The 23,624-nt window shown below is 39.5% G+C and overlaps 1 protein-coding gene across 1 annotated transcript in view; it reads left to right on the top strand.

Moving 5' to 3' along the window:
* robo1 (roundabout, axon guidance receptor, homolog 1 (Drosophila)) overlaps positions 1-23,624 on the top strand; it is a gene marked incomplete at its 5' end in the record, with an annotated part of 71,275 nt that overhangs the window by 2,224 nt on the left and 45,427 nt on the right. The window contains 9 exons of the mRNA XM_007573055.2: positions 6,797-6,917; positions 8,149-8,287; positions 8,396-8,523; positions 14,800-14,808; positions 15,702-15,826; positions 16,562-16,733; positions 20,451-20,656; positions 23,262-23,343; positions 23,434-23,602. Coding sequence (XP_007573117.2) covers positions 6,797-6,917; positions 8,149-8,287; positions 8,396-8,523; positions 14,800-14,808; positions 15,702-15,826; positions 16,562-16,733; positions 20,451-20,656; positions 23,262-23,343; positions 23,434-23,602 — 1,151 coding nt within the window. The remainder of the gene's footprint in view (positions 1-6,796; positions 6,918-8,148; positions 8,288-8,395; positions 8,524-14,799; positions 14,809-15,701; positions 15,827-16,561; positions 16,734-20,450; positions 20,657-23,261; positions 23,344-23,433; positions 23,603-23,624) is intronic.

The raw sequence follows: 23,624 nt of genomic DNA on the forward strand, positions 1-23,624 counted from the left end.
GCAAAGTCCAAACGGGCAATTCTGTGGCGTTGAAGAAGACGTGGCCTTTGAAGACGTTTTTTTGTTTCTGAAGCCCTTCTCTCGCAGATGCCGTCTGATGGTTATTGGGCTGCAGTCAGCACCAGTAATGGCCTTAATTTGGGTAGAGGATCGTCCCGTGTCTTGACGGACAGCCAATCGGATCCTGCGGCTCAGAGCTGGTGAAATTTTTTTGGGTCTACCACTTGACTTTTTTGTTCCATAATCCTCAGGATCATTTAAAAAATGCAAAATGACTGTCTTACTGTGTCCAACCTCAGCAGCGATGGCACGTTGTGAGAGGCCTTGCTTATGCAGCTCAACAATCCTACCACGTTTATAGTCGGTGAGCTTTTTTGCTTTTGCCATCAGGAGGTCTCGACAGTGTAAAGACTTGACAGAAAATGACATGGAATCCAGATTTTTGCACAGCTTTGGCTTTTAAAGACTATGGTCTTAAACTTTTGATCAGCTGAAAAAATCATGTTTGAGTGTAAATGCAGTTTTCAGAAAATTCCCCGTTCAAAAGTTCTTGTCTCTCGCACTGATTTTTTCCTTTAACATTGTGAAGCTCTACTTAGAACATTCTTAAGATCCAATAGTGCAAAATCTTGCAGTGCAAATTCTTGCAATTTTTTGACTGGTCTTAAGATTTTGATCAGGAGTCTAGATTGTCTTTTAACAAGTCAAAAGAGAAATTCTACAACCGCCAAAATCTAACTCCTTTCTATTTTTGTTTACATTTTGTGAAGAAAGCTCAGGTCAGTGTCTTCTAAAGAGCTTATGTGTTGTTTCCTTCATTTGTTTATGGTCACTATAAGATGTGAAAACACCCTTAAAGTCACAATTAGTCACAATTACTCCACCAGACTGTTCTGGTCACTGACCAATTTCTTGTTGCATCTTTGTTTTTAATGACCCTGTGATGCAGGTAAAGAAAATCCTCAGCTGAAATGTTTGATTATTTTTGGATTTGTTAATGTAGGTCACAGTTAGTTCTGTTTCATTAGTCAGGATTAGGATCTATTGATGAGATGGAGGAGGAGTCAAAGGAGAGAAAGTTTTACTCAGCAGCTCTTTGGCTGTAGAATCCATGCAGCTATCTGCAAACAGCGTTAATTAAAAGACCAGCAAAGCCATTGATAAAAGCAACCTTTTATCAATCAGCTCCATGTGTGTTCTTACAAAAGATCTGAGCAGAATTTCTGTATTTATTCATTTATAGAGGATGTTTTTTTTAAATCTTATTTTCCGAGAATTCAACCAAACACAAATTTATGCTCCAGATCGATGAATGATTGCTGTTTCACGAGCTGTCTTTACCAAAGAACTGTAAACAGTTTCCCAAATGAGAACAGTTAGGTTGAAAAAGGCTCCTAAACCAGGCAGCTATTGTTTAGTTTCACTAAGAGCCACCGTGAAAGATTAGCAGACCATGCTTTGCTTCTAAAGAGCAAAACTGAAAGAAATGAGCAAGTAATCTAGTTAAAGGGAAGTATATATCATGCTTGATCTGTCACTGCAGACGCAGTGGAAATACACATGAAAGCATTTTGTTGGATGGCTTTATTCATCTCTTGTGTTTTAGGGAGATGAAAAGAATCCATGCTGTATATTTAATCTGATAGAATATTTAAAAAAGAGCATCGTGGATCTGGTTGGCCATTCTCTCAGCACTGGCCATTGCCTGATACCAAATTCAAAACAGCAACTTTTACATTTCCAAAAAAATTCTTCTTTGTTTTTTATGCTTTGTTCAACTGTTATTATTCCACTTAAACCCAACATGCTTTTCCTCCGTTTGATTATTTTTTTTACGTCACACTTGACATACTTTGAATGAAGATTGTGAATACTGCTGCCATCGCTGCGTGCTGGCCAAATGACACTGAATTGTGCTCTTGTAGCCTGCGGCGGGTTGGAGGATCTGAGCAGCTGCTGTTTCTCACCATAAACTTACCATCGTTTGATGGTAAGTTTATGGGAGCACAGTCACCAGGCTCTTCAATCGGCCTTCTAGATGTCGTGTTTGACCGTCTGAAAATGTGTAATCAGCTGTGCTGATGGATGGCTGCCTGGATGCTGTCCTCTGGAGGGCCATGTCAGCAGAACTGGGAGAATCATGGGACATCGTCTAGAGTTTGTTTATGTTACTGTAAATTTGGTGACGAGGGGAGAGGAGAGAAGGGGAGAGGTCGGAATCTCCGATATTCAGTTCAGTTCACTCTTTCTCCTTTGCAACATGCTGAAACGTGCGGTCTCCTTGGTGATTGTACTGAGGACCTAAACCACAGAATTTTCTTTTTGCACATGGATGGTATGTCATATAGGGATGTTCTGGTCATTATTTTTAGCCCTCAACACACATCCAAACTAGTATTGGTATTTCACTTCGCTAAGGTAATGGTGTGCAAAGGCAGTTAAACACTTAACTCACTTTCGAGATGCTGCGATCTCTCCTGTCCATTTTCACTGAGAGGGACAGATATTTTGTCCCAACCAGAGTTTCTGCAGGTCAGTTTCAATTTGCTACTCTAAAATGGGTTTACCCAGTTAAATCTGGGGCTTGTAAGTTTTATAAGAAATATGTTTTTTCAATATTTAAAATTACCATTATGTCTTGACTGTACAGTATAAGACAGATAATCTGTGGAAAAATTGAAGCTCCTTTGCTTTCTCCCTGTGGTCCTGCTGTCATCTGAACAAATACACTGTTCCATAGGAAACAACCAATCAGAGCCAGGAGGAGGATCTTAGCCCTGTCAATCTCCCTTGTGTACATGCTGCTCAGATCCTTCCATTTGCTTTGCAAATATTATTTATCTCATTATGTGACAACATGATAACGCTAACAAAATATGTAAAAATATTATTTAATAAAAGTCACATACCCCAGCTTAATGTGTGAATTTTGATGTTCTGTCAGTCTAAGTGTGCATTTGTTCATGTTTTAAAAAGTTCTATTTCTCCTGCTAACCATGTGTTCACTTGGAGCACCTTGTTGAAATGCTAAGTTAATGCTAGCATGTTTACCGTCTGTTTTAATATGACTTGTTGATAATTTGGTTCAAACATAAATCACTTAATTATGTTCACACTAAACTTCATTGGGTCATCATACAGCTGTCAGCACATACAAAGCAGGTAGCATAGCACACACAGTGCATGTATGGTGTGCTACCTGCACAGAGATTTGAAAGGATTCCCACAGAGAAATGAGAAGTAATGTTGTTTAGCCACATATTGCTTCTGCTAGTCACGGCTGCAGAACTAGTCTATCAGGAACAAGGCAGAGGGAAAAAAAAGAAACAAAGAAAAAAAAAATCCAAGCACTTAAACCTCGTCAAATGTCCGCTTTGCTTTAGAGCTTGTCAGGAGCATAGTAAATGGCAGAAAAGCAGCACATTGTCCCCTTCCTTTTGTCTTATTGTTGTGGATAATAACAAGCTTGGAAAATGAACTGCTGTGTGGATTTGAACAAACACGATTCTGAATGTGGGAGGTTTTACATTATCAGCAATGCCAAATGACATGGGACAAAAGGCGACAGGATAGAGCTGTCTCCCTGTAATGTAGGGATAATAGTCAGATTGTTGGGACTTTTGACAGGCTTGTGCGCTGAGAGAAGAGAATGTGCACAGGCGAAAAAGAAGAGATTCACCGCATTCATCATCTTTAGCCCAGTCTCAGGGTTTCTGCTGCTCTGGCTCTCCACGTGTGCCAGGGGAGATGGGGAAACTACAGATATGCAGTGGCAAGAATCAGCATAGAATGGACTGGCCTTAAGGTGATCCTAATGCCAAAAGCCCTGTGGAAACCACAGTGCACCCCCTTTCTGAGCTCTTTGAGCCGTCCTGACCCTGGTCCTTTGTGATTGTCACAGTATTTTAGCTGTTAAGCCTTTCCTCAAACAAACAGTAACATAATGATACTTCAAACCCTTCCAGCTCCACAAGGTGCCCTAAATAAGCCAGTCTTCCACTGCCTGTCTCCTGCTTTATTATTAATTTTAAACAGAGGGTGAAGGGCAGAAGAATGCCGCCGGACCATAAGATTTGTCCTTAATCTGTCTTAAGTTTCCTGATTCTAACCTCATGGACATGTAGACTAGCAGAGATGTCAGAAAAATGTTGGCCGTTCAAGATTTAAACCAAAATATGGCCAATAGTATGTTTGGCTGTGTAGGTGTTGTGTTTAGGCTGATGTGCAGTCTTTTTTTGGGGGAGGGTGTTGCCAAAAGGTTCACCTTTGGTTCCATCTGTACAAAGGACCTTGTTCCACATGCTTGCTGTGCCCCTTTCCTGACCCTATTTGCAGTCTACCAGCAAACAGGGAAAACTGCATAACAGGTGTTTTTTTTTTTTAATGCCAGCATCTGTGGCAAGTTAGGAAACAGTGTGTCATTGGCTTAATCATGGTGACCTCATGGGTATATTAAGTGCTGTGTTGTAGATTCACCATGAGGTCATAAAATGTGGGCAGTTCTAACATAACATTCCTCACTAGAAAGCCAGGAGTCTTCAAATCCTGAACACCAAGGCTGTTGTCCTGCCACTTTTACACCCTGAATCAAATTGCTGAATCATCTCCTCAATAAACAGTGAAGTTCTCCAGAGTCCCGCTCGTAATCTCAGTATTTGACTCAGGTGTGTTAAAAGCAAGCACAAATAAAAGTTGCAGGAATTCAGGCCTCGGGGTCTGGATTTGAAAACTCCCTCTCTAACCCCTTCCATCATAGATCCGGTAATTTTGGAGCTGTGTCCCCACGCCAAGGCTTTTGTACCTTTAGGTTTTCTGCCAGGAGTTCCCTAAATTTAACTCTATTCATCTTTGCTTCAACTATTGAAGAAAACTAGTTATGTGACATGATACTGCATCCAAGATGTTGATTTCTGTCTCTTTTGAGCAGACCACCTTACTCAGTAAGGTTGCTGTGTTCCTCACACGGTTTGTGTCCGAATGGCCCATTGTTAAAGGACAACCAAAAGAACCTCATGGACACATGATGTGATGTGATGCACATCAACTGAGACATCACAGAATGTGTGGGATCATCACAGCAACGGAGTTTTAACAAGGTAGTAATGGGCAGATGAGACTTTTGTGATATAGTGTGTCAAGTTCTCTGTCAGTGCTTTTCTAATGGGAATATTGATTACATGCTTGCAGGAGGTAAAGCCGCTCCTGAAGGCTGATGTGTGCATTTAAAACCTTAAGCTCTGAGAGATCACTGGCACACCATGCTATTGTCTGCATCTGTACCGACTGCCACGGTTGTCAGCTCACAGGGCTGCGATGGGCCTGTGTCGGGGCCCCGTGATGCCTTTCTGACTGCCTGAGAACAAAGCATCTCCTCTGGCCTGTAATCAAAGCCCTGGGAAATAACAGATATGATATTCACCTGGACAAACACACATTTACCAGCGGGTGTGTGTGTTTCTGTGCCGTTCACTTGATGCCAAGAAGAATGCTTTCAAAAGTGTTCCCAGTTCAATGATGGTCTAAGTTGTTTGAGATGACTGGAGGAGCACTTGCAGTCCCAGCAGTGCCTCAGGTAACACCTGAGGCACTGCTGAGGGATCGTCCAAAGATTTGTCTTTTAAATGGCTTACCCTGAGGAATAGGCCAACTGACTGAGAACAATAGGAAAAAGCTAAAGAAATTCCTGTTTTTGCTTGTACAAGGACAAATATAAAAGTGCTGTAATCACTTCCGGAATATATTTCTGATGGTAAGTTATTATGTATATTGTCTCGTAATACCTGTTGAACTTTTCCACATTTTGTCACATGAAATTTGTGGCTGAACAGGAGGTAAAAAAGATTAATGGTTTTCAAATTGTTTTACAAAAAAAACCTTGAAAATTGTGTTCATTTGCAAACAGAATTAGAGGGCACCCCTAGCTAAAACATAACCTGTGCTAACTCTAATGGACTAAACAAAAACATCAGTTCTGCTATTGCAAAAGCACAATAGCAACATGGTATTTAGCTGAAGCTAATAATTTCAATTAGCGCTCAAGTGAAATTATATCTGCCTTTGAAAGATTACTGCCCTCCAATTTAAACTTGACATTATAGACTGCATGTTCAATAAGGCCCTTAGATATTGGATTTGTGTTTATACAATGTTCTACATTGTCCATTTTTCATGTTTCTTGTTAGAAATAAAGTTACTAGGGAAAAAAACAAGAGTGAAACAGAACTGCTGAGTCTTCACCTACTTCAAAATAAGAGCGTGGCTTTAATCATCTACTACTTGAAGAAGTTGATAAGCAATATGGAGGACCAAAACTGACATAAGAAATAAAAGCATAAATATATATTTATGTTTTTATAAGAAATAAAAGCTATTCAAAAGAAATAAAAGCATAAATAAATATTTATGCTTTTATTATTATGTCAGTTTTGGTCCTCCATAAACCAAAAACTTCAACACAGAAAAGAAAATTAGTGCTGTAGAGTTTACCTGGAAAAATGAATTTAGATGAAACAAAGTGTACCAAATGTTTTCAAAGTTAGCAAAAGCGCAAAGCAAAAAAAAGAAAAAATTACCTCCGCTACTAGTTGATGTCTTTTATCATATGTCACTACCAGCTTTTCACATGTAAAGACTCAGTTGTTTTTCAGTCTTCTTTCCAAGTCAGCTTGACATCAGTCAGATTGGATGGATTTTTTTGTTTCCTTGTGTCAAGACGGCCTTAGTATGTCAATGGCAAACAGTGTAACTTTCTTCTTCTCCACATTTAGGTTCTAATTACCTTTTTGTATCCACTCAGATACGTGGAGGCAAGCTGATGATCACGAATGCCCGCAAGAGTGACGCTGGGAAGTATGTATGCGTCGGCACAAATATGGTCGGAGAGCGTGAAAGTGAAATAGCTGAACTGACAGTTCTGGGTAATTAAGCTTCTATTTTTTTATTTCTCTCTTCTTTGCAGCATGCCAACCCATTGTCTGGTTAATTCTCTTATTTTTGTTTGTCTGCTGTAAAAACAAAGTCCAGATGTTTAGTCTCTGACTTGCAGGGTACAAAATGATGTCGCTGACCTTTAGCCCACAGTGTGACATGACTCACAGTCTCTCTGTAAACCGGGTTCCTGGGCTGCTTATTGCAGCTTCTTGTCTATGAGCAGCTGGACTAGATTTTACATGAGTCACCTTTGACCCAGATACTCATCTGGGTCCCGAACGAAGCAGAGGTTCCTAATTACATCACTAACTGGCTCATAATATATCACAAGCTGTCATTAGAGCACCTATAAGAAGAATTTAGGTATTTTTATCTTAAATTTACAAGAACTTACCATCAAGTTCTGTAATAGCTGTAAACTGTTTGGATGCGTGGATAAGACAAAGTGTGAGCATTAGTTTAGGTCAGGCGTCCATATGACAGATATTTGATCTTGGGCTCAGGTTTATGGAGTATTCTGTGATTACAAACAACACACATCCAGGTGTTTACTTTTTCTTCCTTGGTTTTATCTATTTGCAATACATTCAGTGCAATACACTGTGTTTTATTCTGCTTTTGAACATGACTTTTTTACATGAAAAAGATTCTCAACCTTGTCATTTGTGTGGACAAAATGCTTTTTTTATTATTAATTTGAAGAATTTTGTTGATAAAACATGCCAAAAAGCAATTAGTGAAGACTGTTTTGTTTTATTAAATTCCTGTTAATAGTAGTTGTAATAATGTGAATGTGAGTGCAAAAATAATTTTTATTTTTCTAATTAATTTGCTGCTAATCTTGGCCATTTTCCCTTAAAATAAACATGTTGTTTCAGACTAAGGGAATTTCTAATTATTTTATTATGTGCATTTTGTTTAAAGACTTTTATGCAAATTACAATATACATTTTAAGATGGTAGAATAAAGAGGCAACTAAAAACGGGGAAAGCATATTACAAAGGTGCGAGTGAACACAGTTCAAAAGTAGTTACTTATAAAATGATTGTCTGACTGGAAAATAATGAAATTTGGTTTTGTTTTTGCAGTTAAATAATCAACTTTAGTGGTATAAGTGCACAGAAGGATAATAATACTCACAGTGATAGCCAGCTAGCTTAATGATTAGATAGCTAGATAGATGTCTGTTTCATTGATTTCCTGTTTTCTTTCTGCAGAGCGTCCTAGCTTTGTGCGTCGCCCAAGCAGCACGGTGGTCTTAGTGGACCAAAGTGTGGAGTTTAAGTGCGAGGCTCGTGGTGACCCAGTTCCCACTGTACGCTGGAGGAAAGACGATGGCGACCTCCCTAAAGGACGGTATGACTCATCCAAGCAAAGACTCCTTTTTGATCCCTTTGTCTGTGCCTTGGGTTATTTCTGATATATTTGCAAAAATTTTATTTGTTGGCGCCTTTACATATCCAGATACGAGATCCGTGAGGACCACACCCTGAAGATCCGCCGCGTGATCTCTGCTGACGTAGGCTCCTACACGTGTGTGGCAGAGAACATGGTGGGCAAGGCGGAGGCCTCAGCCACGCTCACCGTCCACGGTAGGCACACCACAGTTCAATAACCCCTATAAGTCTAAAGTTTTACCCTGTTTGGCTTTGCTACATGTGCTATTAATAGCCCCTTGGACAGCCGCTCTAAATTCATTTCCATTTTGAGTTTTAGTGCGGCTTGATTGAAAAGTAATTTAGCCCAGCTACAAAGCAATAATAGCCACCAGCATGGCTACTATATGATCATCACTTTAAAGTCTCTTCTCTCTCAATTAGCTGATTGATTTCTAATAAAAAAAGAATGCTGAAATCTATAACGATTGTAGAGCTATTGCACATGGGAGCTCAGCACCAATCGATTTCATTTGCCTTATACAAGTGGTATTTCTCTAGAGGCACTTCGTCCCTCATGTTTTCAGAGTTACAGTACCGTTTGTGAACCAATGGAATATATGCGTGTGTCTCCTGTGGCCCTCTCAATTGGACCTCTTATTAACACGGTCGGACTATACAGCAGCTGGTCACGGAGTGTGAACATTCAGAAAGAAACCATTCAGAGAAAATAGGGGGTGGGTGGGATCACCCCCCCAAAAGTCTCCTGAGACTCAGGGGAACACAGGGGCCATTTAACGGCAAAACTAATGGGAATGTTTGGAGTCTGGTGAGACAAGAGGGGAGGGAAGAAGGGAGGAAGCTTTGAGCGCAAAGAATGAGGAGATATGGTGAGGGCGAATGCCGGCGTTTGAGGGTTGGCTCGCAATTGATGCAGAACGGGTTGGGAATTGGGGCTGGGGGCTATAGTTGGGAGGGGGGGTGGTGAAGAGAAATTTCTGCAGTGAGGTCAGTCATATTAATGTCACCACCAGCAGAAATTTAAGGCAACTCTTTTCATCTGCCAACCCCCTAGAAGGAAACACAGATAGCTCATTTTCACATGGCTACCCTTTACAATTACTTCCCACTTCGCTCAGTAAGACACCAAACCTTAGATTGGTTTGAGGCATAAGATTAGGTCCACCTGCCAATACGCCCGTCAATATATCTCCTCTTATTGCTTTTTTTCTCCCCCATTCTTTCTCTTCCCTTGATGAAAGGTTAGTTAATGAAAGGGAACTGCATTGATGCATGGCTCAATAAGCTGTTCTCCTGACTTAGAATCATATTTGAAATGCTAAAACCTCCCCTGTCCTCAGTGGAAATTAAATGTCCTAACCTCAGGGCAATTCACTGTGTCTGCATGATCATACTAAAGCACTGACCCTCTTTTTTCTTTCTTTCTTTTTTCTTTCCTTCTTTCTTTCTCTCTTTCTTTCTTTCTTTCTTTATCTCCCTCTCTCCCTATTTCTTTCTTTCTTTCTTTCTTTCTTTCTTTCTTTCTTTCTTTCTTTCTTTCTTTCTTTCTTCCTTCATACATCATGCCTTTCAACTCGCAATCTGGTGAGAGTTAAATCGTGCAAATCCTTCAACTGTCTTTACTTCAGCCAAGAAAACTCTCTTGCCACAGTTATGAAGAGGAATGTTAAAAAAAAATTATGGCATGGCAGGAATCATATTGTTTAAATCAGATGCTGACTGATGCCCAGAACAATTTCCACTCTCTCCTCAGAGTGAAGTTTAAGCAGGCCGGGATGCACAGAGGCCAGCGAGGCTGTGGGTAGAGAGTAGTCCAGCTAATTAAAGGCAAGCGGGCCACAGTCCCACGCTCGGAAATGACATGCTTCTAATTACAGACGCGGGCACAGGGATGGAAAGAAAAGCTGGGTAATTGTAGGTCTAAATGGGCCAAAGCAGAAGGGACGATGTATAGGTAGTGGGATGTCGCTGTAGTAGTGAAGAAACCTGTGATGTGGGGAGCAACAGTTTAGTTTGTCGGTTTAGCGGCGGCCGCCGTCAGCCTGCATCAAATCTCCAGAGTCGGGCTTTGTTGCTTAACTTCTGCGACAGAGGACTGTTGCTGCAGAATAACAATAATTCAGAGGTAAAAATTGCTCTCAAAGAGGCCTATGCTAATCGACTCAGTAGTTGAGACGCTGAAAAATATTTGGTTAAAAAACAATTGAAGATTTTACAACTATTGTTTTGGAAAACGAAGAATCTCCTTTGTTGTTTTTGCAAGTTGTGTTTTAAAGAATTTTAAAACAGCATAAAACAATCCAGAAGAGTTTTATTTATTTAGTCCACATCTTGCAGTTTTATGCTTGCCTAGCTCAAAACTGGTCCTAATCCTACAAAAGTGTTGAAAATGCTTCCAATGTGAGAATGACAAATGAGATAACTATTTGCAGAAAGTGTGTGAATGCCATGACTCACTAACCGTCAACCGCTCTTAATAATAATACATCAGATGCTTTTTATGATACTCAAAGAATGTTTTCTTCAAATGTTGGACTACAATGTTATTTTATTGTTTATTTGATAGAGACAGATCAATGCCTGCATCACAATGTTTACTGCATAGCTAATTTGCAACACTCATCTCTAGAAATCTTAAAATGAAGACCTAAGTAGAGATGAGGTCTTTTATTTTTTTGCTTTTTATAAAACCTTTTATCTGGGAAAATAAATACATTTATTTGGAATCAATTTCACTTTAACATTGTTAGAGTACAGTAATTAGGGATGCATGATATATTGCCATTAATATCGGTATCAGTCCAGTAAACAAAACTGGTATGATATTAACAACCAACATTTATTTCCATCGTATTGCTGAACGGGGGCAGAGGTTGGTCCTGTGGTTTTTGTTTGGTCATGTGACAGTGATAGGGATGTAGCAAAGGATTGAGGGGAGTTTAACTGAAGCAATGGTAAAGTCAGATGTATCAGCAATATTAATTGATTGAGGTGTTGTTTTTATTTTAAGCTGTCGAAAAGGTAGTGAAATATGTATAAAATTAGTAAATATCAGCTGTCGGGTGTAAAAGCAATATTAATAATGGATATCGATAACAGCCCAAATTTTCATATTGGTGCATTTCTAAGAGTAAAATAAAGATCAGAGCAAACAAAAAAATCACTGTGAGGTTCCTCAAATGCACATATTCGTTCAACATCTACAGCTCTGGAAAAAATTCAGAGACCACTGCAAAATGATCAGTTTCTCTGATTTTACTTCTTATAGGTTTATCTTTGAGTAATGAACATTGTTCATCAGGAAGAGTTCAGAAATCAATATTTGGTGGAACAACCAGGAGGTTTTCAATGGGGCTCAGAGCAGTGGACTCTTCATTCTTTCAGAGCTGTATATATCTTAACAGTGATTTGTGAATCTTTTACTCGGCCAAACAGTTAGTTTTCTCAAAAAATACTGCTAAATATCACTTTGCTTCATTCTTACAAATCCAACATCTTTGCCTCATCTCATCTTATGACCAAAATGTTTTATTATTTTTAGTTGTCTTAGAAGACTAAGGAGGCGTGTGGTATCACCATGAGCCTCCAGAGCTGCACACTTCAGAGGGGATTCTTCTCACCTTCTGTGGTCACATTCTCAGTGAACAAAGACAACACTGTGGAAGTGGTGCTCGGGGCTATTTTTCTTTCAAACGGCTCTGCTCCCGTAACGAACTCAATCAGTGAATTATTGTTTCACATGCTTGTTTATCAGCCAGCTACAACTCCTCTGGACTTATAAATATGTCAAGAAAAATATTCACGTGATTGATCGAACCAACACATAATCAACCAGGTCACTTTCTGTATTTATGGCTTCTTTGTGAAGCCGTTAATCTAAGCCACGGCAAAGATTTCTTTTTTTTCCAGTCAACATATACGAACGATTTCAAAATTAGATGGAAGTTTTTCTGTGTCTGGCGTGGTCAGATAATGTTTGCTCCATGTGTGTGTGAGTGTTTTTTTTTTTTTTTTAATTAAGCTTTTTCAATAAATAGCATGTTTCTATAAATGAATTGTTCAGACTCCATTGACAGTTGTAGTCTGAAAATCAGTGTGTTATTTTCTTTCTCAGCTGGCTCACTTTGCTGTTGGTGCTGATTTATGTTTATAGAAAATCTTGAAAAGAGTTATGGTCCCCAGAGCAGTGTTGCTAATAGCCCATGTAAAGGGACTGGATGGCGGCTTGGAGCTGCTGCCAGCAGAGTGTGAATGAGAGGAACTTATTTTGTCAGCAAACGTTTTGCTGTTCTAGTGGTGATAAATGGTGAAACCTGTCTGGGTGAAATGGTTTTTCACAGAATACAAGCTAAACATCGTTTGTAAAGATGGGACACTATCTTTCAAGACTGAGCACATGTAGGGGAGTGGCCTTTGACTGGACCCCCAAGGCTGCAATCATGACCTCAGTTACAGATTTGCTTTTGTGTTCATCTGACCTGATCATAGAACTGTTATTTCTGATGAGAGACGGAGCATTTAAAGCATGCTGTTACAGTGATCAATGGATTATTGGAAACGTTTCATATACAACCTGACTCCTGAGGTGTTGGGGATTTGTACTTTCCAATTAATCGTTTTATTGATAACAAGGTTCCTCCTCCATCTGATCAACACAGAGTTTAATCCAAACATTTTTAGGTCTGGTGAAGTATGGAAAAAGAATGGATATAACATAAATATAAATATTTTCTCCCAGAATTTAGGGCCTGTTTTATTGTCAAACTTCTATCCGTCCATCCGTCCATCCATCTATTAATTTTTTCCCCTACATTCCATCTATTTCTTCACCTCTTTCTCTTCCATCTATCCATCCGTTAGTCTGAAACTAACATAACACTGCTGTTATGAATATAGAATCAACTGCAGTTTGTTCATGGAAACGTGTCAGAACCTTTAACAGAAAATCTCCCTCTGTGCTAAAAAACCAACAGGAAGCAGAAACTATTCAGCCGGTCAGATTTCAGGCTCTCTTCTCACTCGTGGTCCACAACTGTGATCAGAAGCAACATGGGAGAGGTTAGGTTACCTCATTAAAGGCTTAGACACATATGAATGGTTATATAAAGGGAGGGTGTGTTTGCGTGCGTGCGTGCGTGCGTGCGTTTTGTGAGAGAGGGGTGTCTCATGATGGTCCGTATCTAGGCCCACTGGCACACAGATAGACCTGAGCGTCTTGCATCAGGAGTGTTTGATGTGAGTCTTATCTGCATTTTAAAGGCCAGCTATAGGCAGCGGGAGGAGGAAGGGTCCGGCCATTATTCTGACTGCCAGCGTTTATGTTTCTGAGGAAGCCGCTGAAACAGATAGATTAGATAAGGTGAGCGATTGGCCAGAGGGAGATTTAGGACCAGCGAGTGACAGTTAACATTCACCTTGTCTTTTTATGCACCCGGTTTAAATATGCAAAGCTGTGTTTTGGGAACTAAGATATAACAACCCAGAAAGGTCCTCAAAAAAAAAAAAAAAAAACTTTATTAGGGTTCTTCCTTTGTTAGCACCTGGGTAATCAGAAAATACATAAAAATAGTGAAGAAAATCTATTGCAAGCTACAAAAGACTTGAGACTGAGGTGGAAATTCACCTTCCAGAAGGTTGACAAAACCTAATCATCAACTAAACAACAAGCCAGAGCTTCAGCTGACTAATTTAGATCAAAGCTTACACAGTTCTGGAAAAAATAGAGTCCACTGCACTGAACCCCACTGAAAACGTCCTGGTTATTTCACCAGATATTGATTTCTGAACTCTTCCTAAATTCATACATTACTTTTGTTGTTTCTAAATGAATATGAACTTGTTTTCTTTGCATTATTTGAGGTCTGAAAGCACTGCATCTTTTTTGTTATTTTGACTATTTCTCATTTTCTACAAATAAATACTAAATTGTGGCTTAGCATTTTGGAGACGTGTTGTCAGTAGTTCATAGAATAGAAGAATAATGTTAATTTTACTCAAACTTGTACGTATAAATAGCAAAATCAGAGAAACTGATCATTCTGCAGTGGGATAGAATGGTCTAGTCAAAGTTCAAACCAAATTCAGTGGTGAATTTGTGGCAAAACTGAAAAATGTGTGGTTACAAAAATAACATTGAAAATCATTTTGTCCTGTATGAGCTTCATATTCATATTTATGGGATTTATCCAAATAAATTGTGTATTTTTGCTTCAAATTGTCCTAACTGTAAAAAAATTTAAATGTTTTCTTGTTTGTATCCTGATAACCCAGCCTAATACTTCTGTCCCTAGGGTTTGCATGAAGGATGAAACATGTCTATTTTGTTCCCACAGGATGAAAACAACATGATTATTTATATCTTTGAACATCATGCTGTTTTTTTCCCTTATCTTTCATTTGTTGTCATTATGTTTTTATTTGGTTATTCATTCTGGCATTTTGTCTTTTGTGTTTTTTTTGTTTCCTTTTTAGTCGTGTCTGGTAAGTTGAAATGTCACCCGTCACCTTTTCACCACCCTGACAGAGACAGGAAGGTGTCACAACCCCCCCCCCATCCTTCACCCATCACCTCTCCACCCTTCAATCAGCAATCATGTTTCTGTTGTCATGGGCAACGGGGACAAAAGGACATTAGAGGGTAAAAAAAAAGCTCATCTTGTACCTCCAAGGTAATGCTGCATCATTTCATTCTTTTATTTTATTTTCCCCCATTTTTAAACACCCCATCACCAAAAAAAGAAAAAAAAAAAAAAATCATCTGGTACGTAAAGACAAATTGTGTTCATATCTTAGGTGACAATTTTGAGATTGCACTCTTGTATTTATTATTCAGTTTGTGTTTAAAAATGACAAAAAGTTGTTTTTAGGCTTTAGGACACAATCAGAGTATGTTTAGCCTATTAAACCAGTGTCACCACAGAACTGCATGGTTGTCGTTTGGCTGTAATGGCACTCTTCATTTGAGCTAGAATTTGTCATTAAGATGCATGAACACAGCATTCTGGTGAGGCCTACACCATTGGAAGTTGTCAGCATGGACAGATGGCTCAAATTTATTCCCCATTTCCATGTAAATTTTAATGCTCCATAGCTTTGCACATGCAAATGAGCAGTATGGAAGTAACTATTGTTTTTTTATATTTATATTTATTACATCTATCATGTGTGTATATTTTGGCTTTAAATACTACACTCTAATTTGCTATTGCCATGTAGACATTTGAAACCAAACTGTAACAAATTTGAATACAGGCAAATTTCTCTTGTCTTCCATTCAAATAATATTGGATGTGTGATGGTGTTTTTTGTGCTGTAGTGATGTTGTAGTGTGTTTGCCTTAACCGGAGTTAACCATTGGCATGGCTGTCCTGCAGTGCCCCCAGCGTTTGTGGTGAGACCGAGGAATCAGGTGGTTGGAGTTGGCAGGACGGTGACGTTCCAGTGCGAGGCCACTGGGAACCCACAGCCGGCCATTTTCTGGCAGAGGGAAGGCAGTCAGGTAAAAGGAAGAGCAAAGAGTTAAATATTTCAGTTTCATTTTAAATGTTTTCAGCTATTTTTCACATTACAGCCCAAAGCTATACTGATTGTGTTGGACTTCCATTTATTTTTCACTGTCAGAGTTTAGGGGATTTTAATTTAAAAAAAAAAGACAAAAACAAAACAAAGCAACCATTTCACAATATTAGTATGTAAAATTCATGTAAAATCCAACCAAAATACACTAAAGTTTGTGTCTGTAATGAAACTGAGACCTAGTCTACAGGTAGCCAAATATGGGGAAACAAATCCATTTTTATGTAGGTTGGCCTTTCACCCACAAACGAAACTGTTTAATATAACTAAAAGCAATTATTTCTAAAAACTCAGTAATTGCTAATTAACAGCAATTACACCAATATATCTGTCCACACAACTGAACCTTCTGGCACCATGTTTAATTCCTAACAGGAAGCTGTGGTTGTTTTGAAGCAGTCTTACTAGCTGACGGGTTGCACAGTGGATTTGTTTTTATCTGCAGGTTCATGCAGATAAAAACTTTCTGAAACCAGTCCTGTGTGTACAATACTTTTTAAATGACGTGGCCCATCAGTTATATCCGGATACCTGTGTGGAAACGTTAAAGGGTGTGAAGATTTTCTTTTTTAAAGCACTGTATGCAGGTTTGGAGGATCAATATTATGGCACATCAGTGCTGTTTTTTTCCAAAGCCTCTGTTCTGGTTTCCTTACAGAACCTCCTGTTCTCCTACCAACCACCTCAACCCTCCAGCCGGTTCTCTGTATCTCAGACTGGGGATCTGACCATCACAGACGCAGAGCGCTCCGACATGGGATACTACAGCTGCCAGGCTCTGAACATCGCTGGCAGTGTGATCACCAAGGCCCTGCTTGAGGTTACTGATGGTAGGAAACCATTTCTCTTTAAGCTACTTTCTAAACTTTTCTGTAAAATGAACCAAAATGATTAATTTTACATCTATTATTCTTTTTATCTGTCACAAATATTCAGAAGTGCAACTATTATGCAATACTATTTACTATTATACACTAATAATATAATTTACACATGCACAAATAGCTGTTGAGTACAGAAAATTCCAACTAGAAATAATTTTCCCCCATCATTTTGGCGCCCCTTTAGCGTGGCGCCCATATGCTTATAGAGGATATCCACTTTTTGTACCACTGTAAATATGAACAGAAACTATTTAGATGGACAAATTCAAACATGAACACAGATTTCTACCACTTTAGCTTCAACATCACCATTTTGTTTGACAGAACTTTGCATCATAACTTGGGGTAATCTGAGTTGAAAACACACACACATGCGCACATGCACGCACACACTAAAAGGAAAGTGAGCCATGGGTCTGGATGCAGCTTGAACACAAAGCAGATTTCAGATTTAGTTTAATTTTTTTCTCTGCAAATTACTACAAAACTTTATATTTTGTGAAATCCTGAAGTGCAAATCCATACTTTTATTACCCAGCTGTGTTTTTTTTTTTTTTTTTGGCTGTTAGTGAAAAAAAACAAGACACACACCACTGGACAGTTAGATAAAAGACCTTGTCTACACACAGCAAAACATAGCAGAGAGTTAATATCACAGAAAGAGAAGTTAATATATCGGATCTATTGGAATTTGAGATAATCTAAAGCTTGTGAGTATAACACTGTTCATCTGTAATGTTGTGGTTGTGCTCCAAAGCGTATTACAATCCGTGTTGAGGTTTGTGAGGTTTGGTCTGGCCTGTTCCGAGTGTTCCTGTCAGGAGGTTGAGACTCTCTGGTGCCGTTGCATCCAGACCCATGGCTCACTTTCTTGCTGCTCTGGCTTCATGCTGGCTAATGTCTCCTTCAGTATTCCATGCTTGGCTTGCTTCTGTCTAACATCAGGAGACTGCGGCCATGCGGTGAAGCCTGGACCGACCCCTCTAATTACGCAGCTTAGCCAATCGCCGCCGGCTGCGTGGACGAGCCGGTCCCACAGATATCTGGGCAGCCACCACTCCATCTACGACACACCTAGATTCATCCCCTCATTTACCAGAATGTCTCTCCTCATTAAAGGCCTACAATGGAATGCTCTATCTCCCTGGCTGCTCTCCTGTTTCTCATTCTGTCCTGCTCTCTGGATAATAATAACAGTTATTAAAGTGAGTGGGCCACTCTGAGGCCAACACTTCTCCGCAGGCAGATCTGGTAATAACAGGTCATGCTGACAATGTTTTAGTAATTGTACCATCCCCTTTACACAAAAGCGGAGACAAAGCAGCTGCAGATTACACCGCAACACATTTCCAAAGATCTATGCACACATAAATACATCATTATATGTTGCTTTACTGTGTTTGCTATTAATTTAAGCTTCCCTCTGTGAATGTAATTTGCAAGTAAATCAGAGGAGTAGACAGCAACGGTCATCAGTAGGGCTATGAATATTAATAATGACAAGAGAGACGGAGGCAACACTATGTGGAAACGTGATGAATTGCAAACGGCACAGAGCAAATACAGTGAATGAAATTTATTAAAGTTCCTCCTTTGCGTCTTGTCTTTCTGCGGATGGAAGGATGCCAACTACCAAGATGTGACAGATTTTATCCTGTAGCTGCATCTGTACGCTTTTTACAGTCATTCAAACAGTTATTTCTCACTTTAAACTATAAATGAACTATGTACAGATTAAAATATAAGTATATGTTTTTGCTTCAGTTTCACTTCCCAAACCCAGGGAAGATTACTGCCAAAGTGATATTGTCAAGAAATCACTAAAATAGAACCTGTCTGACAACTTGAAATAGATTTAAAGGCAAACACAACATCCCTGATCTCAAAATTTTAAAAAGACATCAAAACAGATGACAAGGTATGAACATTTATCTAGAAAGACTTACAAAGGCTTTATTCAAAGGCTTTGTTCTAAGCTTTGCTTCGTTCAGAGGGTCTGGACCCTTGGTTATTGAAAAACGATTCCTTACTGGAGGCGTTAAATTTTAGCTAATTATCATTTCTCGGATTTAATGCACCGGTTCAAGCTTGCCAGAAATTGTGTGCACTGTAAATAACCATCCTCCACCATAATATGAGAAGTGCTGAGTTGAATGAGGCGGCTCATGATGATAGTTCAATATTTGGAAACGTTGCCAACATGGACTGAACAGTTTCGCTCACTTCCTCCACTGCCGTTGCCAAACTACAGGCAGACTGCAATTCTAAAACAGCCCAGAAAATCAAAGTCCTCATTGACTACTTGCCCTCCTGTTTGCTGATTGGCCTGGCTGAAATTTTATTGGAAGAATTCAGCTCAATGGGAGAAATTCCAGATGGAGCACTGAAGGGAGATGAGAATCAAGTGGAATTGCATAAGAAGGCAATGACCTTCCTTTCAACCAGAAAAACATAAGGAATGTCTGGTTACATCAGTCACTCAGCATAAACCCTAAACCACAAAATTAAGACGAACCATGAATGCCCCCTTAAAAATAAACCAAACAATAAGACAAACCCTCCAGTTATTTCATCCGTTTTGAACTGTTTAAAACACTCAAATGTGGCAGAAATAACCAATTCTAATGAATTAAATGTTTCTAAGTGCTCAAGTAGATGGGAACGTGAGCAAAAAGAGAGGCAGAACCACTTCAAGAAACAAGTAGAGAAGTCTCGATGACTCCTACTGAAGCGTTTGGTAACGTTCCAGATGACACCAGTGAATTATGAATAATTCTGTTGGGAAGAGCGGACCTGAATTCCTCCATGGTGATGTAAAAGACTCATTGCCTGTTACTGTAAGCACTTGATGGCAGTAGTTGCTGCCAAGGGTGGCATAGCCAGCTATTATGTTTAAGGGATGATTATGTTTTCACATAAGGCCTGAATGGTTTGAATAGATTTTCCTTTCCCTGGTTAAAGACATGAATAAAAGAAGCAGCATCTTCTATTCATCTATTTACTGAGGTGATCTGATTAAAATTTGGTTGAGGATTAGAAAAGTTGAATCGTAACAAGCAGGCCAAAAGAGAGGAAGTTGATCAGGGGCATAGAGTTTTTTTTTTTTTTTTTTTTTTTTTTTTTTTTTTTTTTTACTTCTACCTACCTATTTTTTATTTACATGATTTCTGGGCACAGAAATCATGTAAGTAAGCTGGGAAGAGTCTCAGCACCATTGCTTTAATAAGTTTATGTGTTCTGATTAGTTTTTAAGCCTTTTTTTGTTTCTTTGTTGTGACCCAGGGGAGGGGGCTTATGCTCTGATGCATTCCGCTAGGCTCCTGATTGAAAAGGAAACAAAGCTTTTCATTTTAATTCTCAGCAATTATTTGGCCAGCATCAACGTCTGCTGCTGAATGATAAAAAATAAATAAATAAAAAAAATTGCTTCCAGTTCTTAAAAATCGAACTTAATTCCTTTCCTATGATCCCCACTGTTTTCCTATTCTTGTGTCGCTGCTCTCTTGTTTGTTCAGGTCCCACTCTCCTATACTTTTCGTGTTTGCTTTTCCCCCCAGCTGGATATAATTGACTGAATCCCAGTTTCCTTTCACCTGGCCACACCATATTAGCAGCTTCCACGGCTTCTCGTAATTGCCCGTTTTCCTTCCTCTGTTCCCCCAGTTGTGTCAGACCGCCCGCCACCAGTTATACGACAGGGGCCCACCAATCAAACGGTGGCTGTGGACGGAACCGTGGTCCTGAGCTGTGTGACATCTGGTAACCCTATACCCACCATCCTGTGGAGGAAGGACGGCGTTTTAGTGTCCACACATGACTCGAGAGTCAAACAGCTGGACACGGGCGCGCTACAAATACGATACGCAAAGGTAAGGCAGCTGGTTCCAGGTGACAATTGGGATTTTATGTGCGTCTGAAGTGGAAGAAAAATGGTACCTTGTTTTCCAAAATTCTATGCGGCATTCCCATCACCACTCCCTGAGCCGTTACTTTATAGAACCAGTTTTTGTGGAAAGCTGTTAATCTTATGGTGTATATCACTATCTGCTCTGCAGCGAAAGATTGTATCACAAAAATTGTATCATGTTAAAAGACAATTAATTGACTAAAATTAACACATCCCAAGTCCGAGCCCCAAAATAAAAGACTTTTTCCTTTTGGAGTATAAGACATAGCTTTACCCTGCTTGGTTTTTCTATTAGATTCCAAGTTCCATTCCAGGAGGTTTTAAAGTTGTCCATGCTCTCCCCATAATGAGCTTGGCAAACCCCTGCTGGTTGGTAAATAAAGCATGTGTTTCTGCCAGCACCCGGCTCTCAGCGGGCTGTCAGTCAGTTGTCGAGGGTTTGAAACGGAGCCTGTGAAGGTGAACACCGTGCAGCTCCTGTCAGTCAACCAGCAGCAGCAGCGGGTTCTGTGTGTGTCATCCTGCATGTGTCCGTATGCTCGGGCTCCACGGCAAAACCCGTGACGCCAAGCGCTCTTGTGCAGAGAGACGAGTAGTGGGGGTTGCCGACGTTTCTTCCAGATTGAGGCGTCAGCAGGTCAGGGTTCATGTCAGTTTGCCGTGTTCTGATGAATGCTGGCGTGTCTCGCTGTGACAAGATTGCAGTGTGATTGGGATGCCATTGCGAGGCAGGCAGGAGGCAATGCGTCTGAGCTGAGGCAGAGGAAAAACTCTGCAGGCACTTCACATTAATGAACTTGTCATATCTCCCAGACAACGTTTTAACGAAGATGTTTTTGACATGTTGGGGTAATTTATTTTCTTAATATGGTTTTGTGAATGTTGTGATCAAATTTTAATAGATTTCCTTCCTGGCAAACCAAAAAATACACACCTCGGGGACATTTAGGAGGGGACATGATTATATTTTGTTATTCAAACAATTTATCTCTGTTTTCCGCAGTTTTGTTTTGCTCAGCGCAGTAGCCTTTAGCAGATTATAAATCACCGACAAAGCAGAGCAGACTTATTTGTCTTGGAGGCTTTCCCTTCAGTTAACAGAGTAGACTTCTTGAAAATGCATCAGTATGAAAAACATGATTTTCACTTTGGTAAATAATATCTGCTTTTGTTTGCCTTATTAGGTTTTCAGCAGAATGGATATACTAGTATATTAGCAATAGCACATTTAGAAACAAATTCAGGGAAAGACCACAACCACCAAACCTCAAATCAGGCATGAACTGGAAACCACTGGAACTCCAAATCAACTCTAATCAACCAACCATCAATCTAATGTAGACAAGCCAATTCATTTTGAAAGAAAAGCTTATGGTCAGATGAGAACCATCAATTAGCATGTTTGGAGGCAAAACCTACCAGATGTATATCTAATTTGGCTACACAAAGTGGCACAAATTAGATTTTTTAGGGGGTGAAAAGATTGAAATTGGGTCAATCAGACAAAAATGAAAAAGCTGTATATGGGCAAAAAACACAATTGGATCTGGGTCGTGTTCGCCTGCAATCACATTTGGCTTTGGCACTGGGAAACAGCCTACCACAAAGCTTCTGGATTCACCTTCCCAGATCAAGTATTGAAAATTCATGGACAACGTTTAAAATGTGGGTTTGATGAAAGAAATCAGCAAATTAAATGAACATAACCACAAATATCAACCCAGAACTTTGCCACAAGCTTTTGGGTGGCTATGAGGGAATTAAATTATTATTGAAAATGTCCATTTATTTCAAGAACTTTATCACCAAGTGAAACACATTGAATTACACACTGTGAAAGTTTGAAAGCCTTCTCTTCCTTTTCTATTAAATAGCAATTTTCTGCTTACAGGTAATGAAGACATATTTAAAATTAGAATATTACATCAGACCAATAATATATATAATATGATTCACTGTGGAGTAAAAAAAAACTCATTGAATGTAAACATGTTGTGCAGATTCCTATTTTTAAAATTATATTATGAAAACACATGCCAATTTATAAATCAACAGACATTGAGGCTGGTGATGCACTTAAATGAAATTCAGACTGGATATGTAGTTTTCAATTAAAATGTAAATAAACTTTATTACTAATACTTTCATGGTGCACATTAGTTCAGAAAGTATCAGCTTTTAGGCTTAACTTCTAATCATCCATGTGATCAGGATAAAACCACAGCACTAATTGTCACCACATCAGTTGTTCAGATCAGCAGTGGGTTTTAGTTCTTAGAACAAAGTGGTGTGATGGAGAAAAAGCCTCTCATTAGTATGTAATTCTGTGAATATCTTTTCCATTTGACTAAGTGTTTTGCCGTTTGACTCATCCAGCTGCCTTCCCCCAGTTTGGCCTTAAAAGAGACGACACCAAGATCATCAGGCAGTGGCAGCTGCCTGCGGCAGATTTTATTTAGATAGTTATAAGCAGAACGGTGAAAGTTGGTGTGAAGAGGGTAGTGACGATTGGACTCATTTAAATAATTTGCATCTAACCAAATGTCCTTCCCCCTCTCCTCTTCCAGCTTGGTGACACCGGTACCTACACCTGCATCGCCTCCACTCCCAGTGGAGAGGCTTCATGGAAAGCCTATTTGGAAGTTCAAGGTAAAAAAAAATCATGACAATGAGAAAATATCTTGTGTTTTAAAATCATCTGAAGTTACGTGCTTCCTTTCATTTCTGTTCTGCACTCAGAATTTGGATCCCCCGTCCAGCCAAACAGACCAACTGACCCAAACCTGATACCTAGCGCTCCGTCAAAACCCGAGGTCACAGACGTTTCCCGGACCTCCATCACCTTATCCTGGAAACCCAACCTCAATTCTGGAGCCACACCCACTTCCTACATCATAGAGGCCTTCAGGTGAAGATCATCAGCCATTTTA

The sequence above is a fragment of the Poecilia formosa genome, unplaced genomic scaffold, assembly GCF_000485575.1.
Source record: "Poecilia formosa unplaced genomic scaffold, Poecilia_formosa-5.1.2 Scaffold317, whole genome shotgun sequence".
In the NCBI taxonomy this organism is placed as follows: domain Eukaryota; kingdom Metazoa; phylum Chordata; class Actinopteri; order Cyprinodontiformes; family Poeciliidae; genus Poecilia; species Poecilia formosa.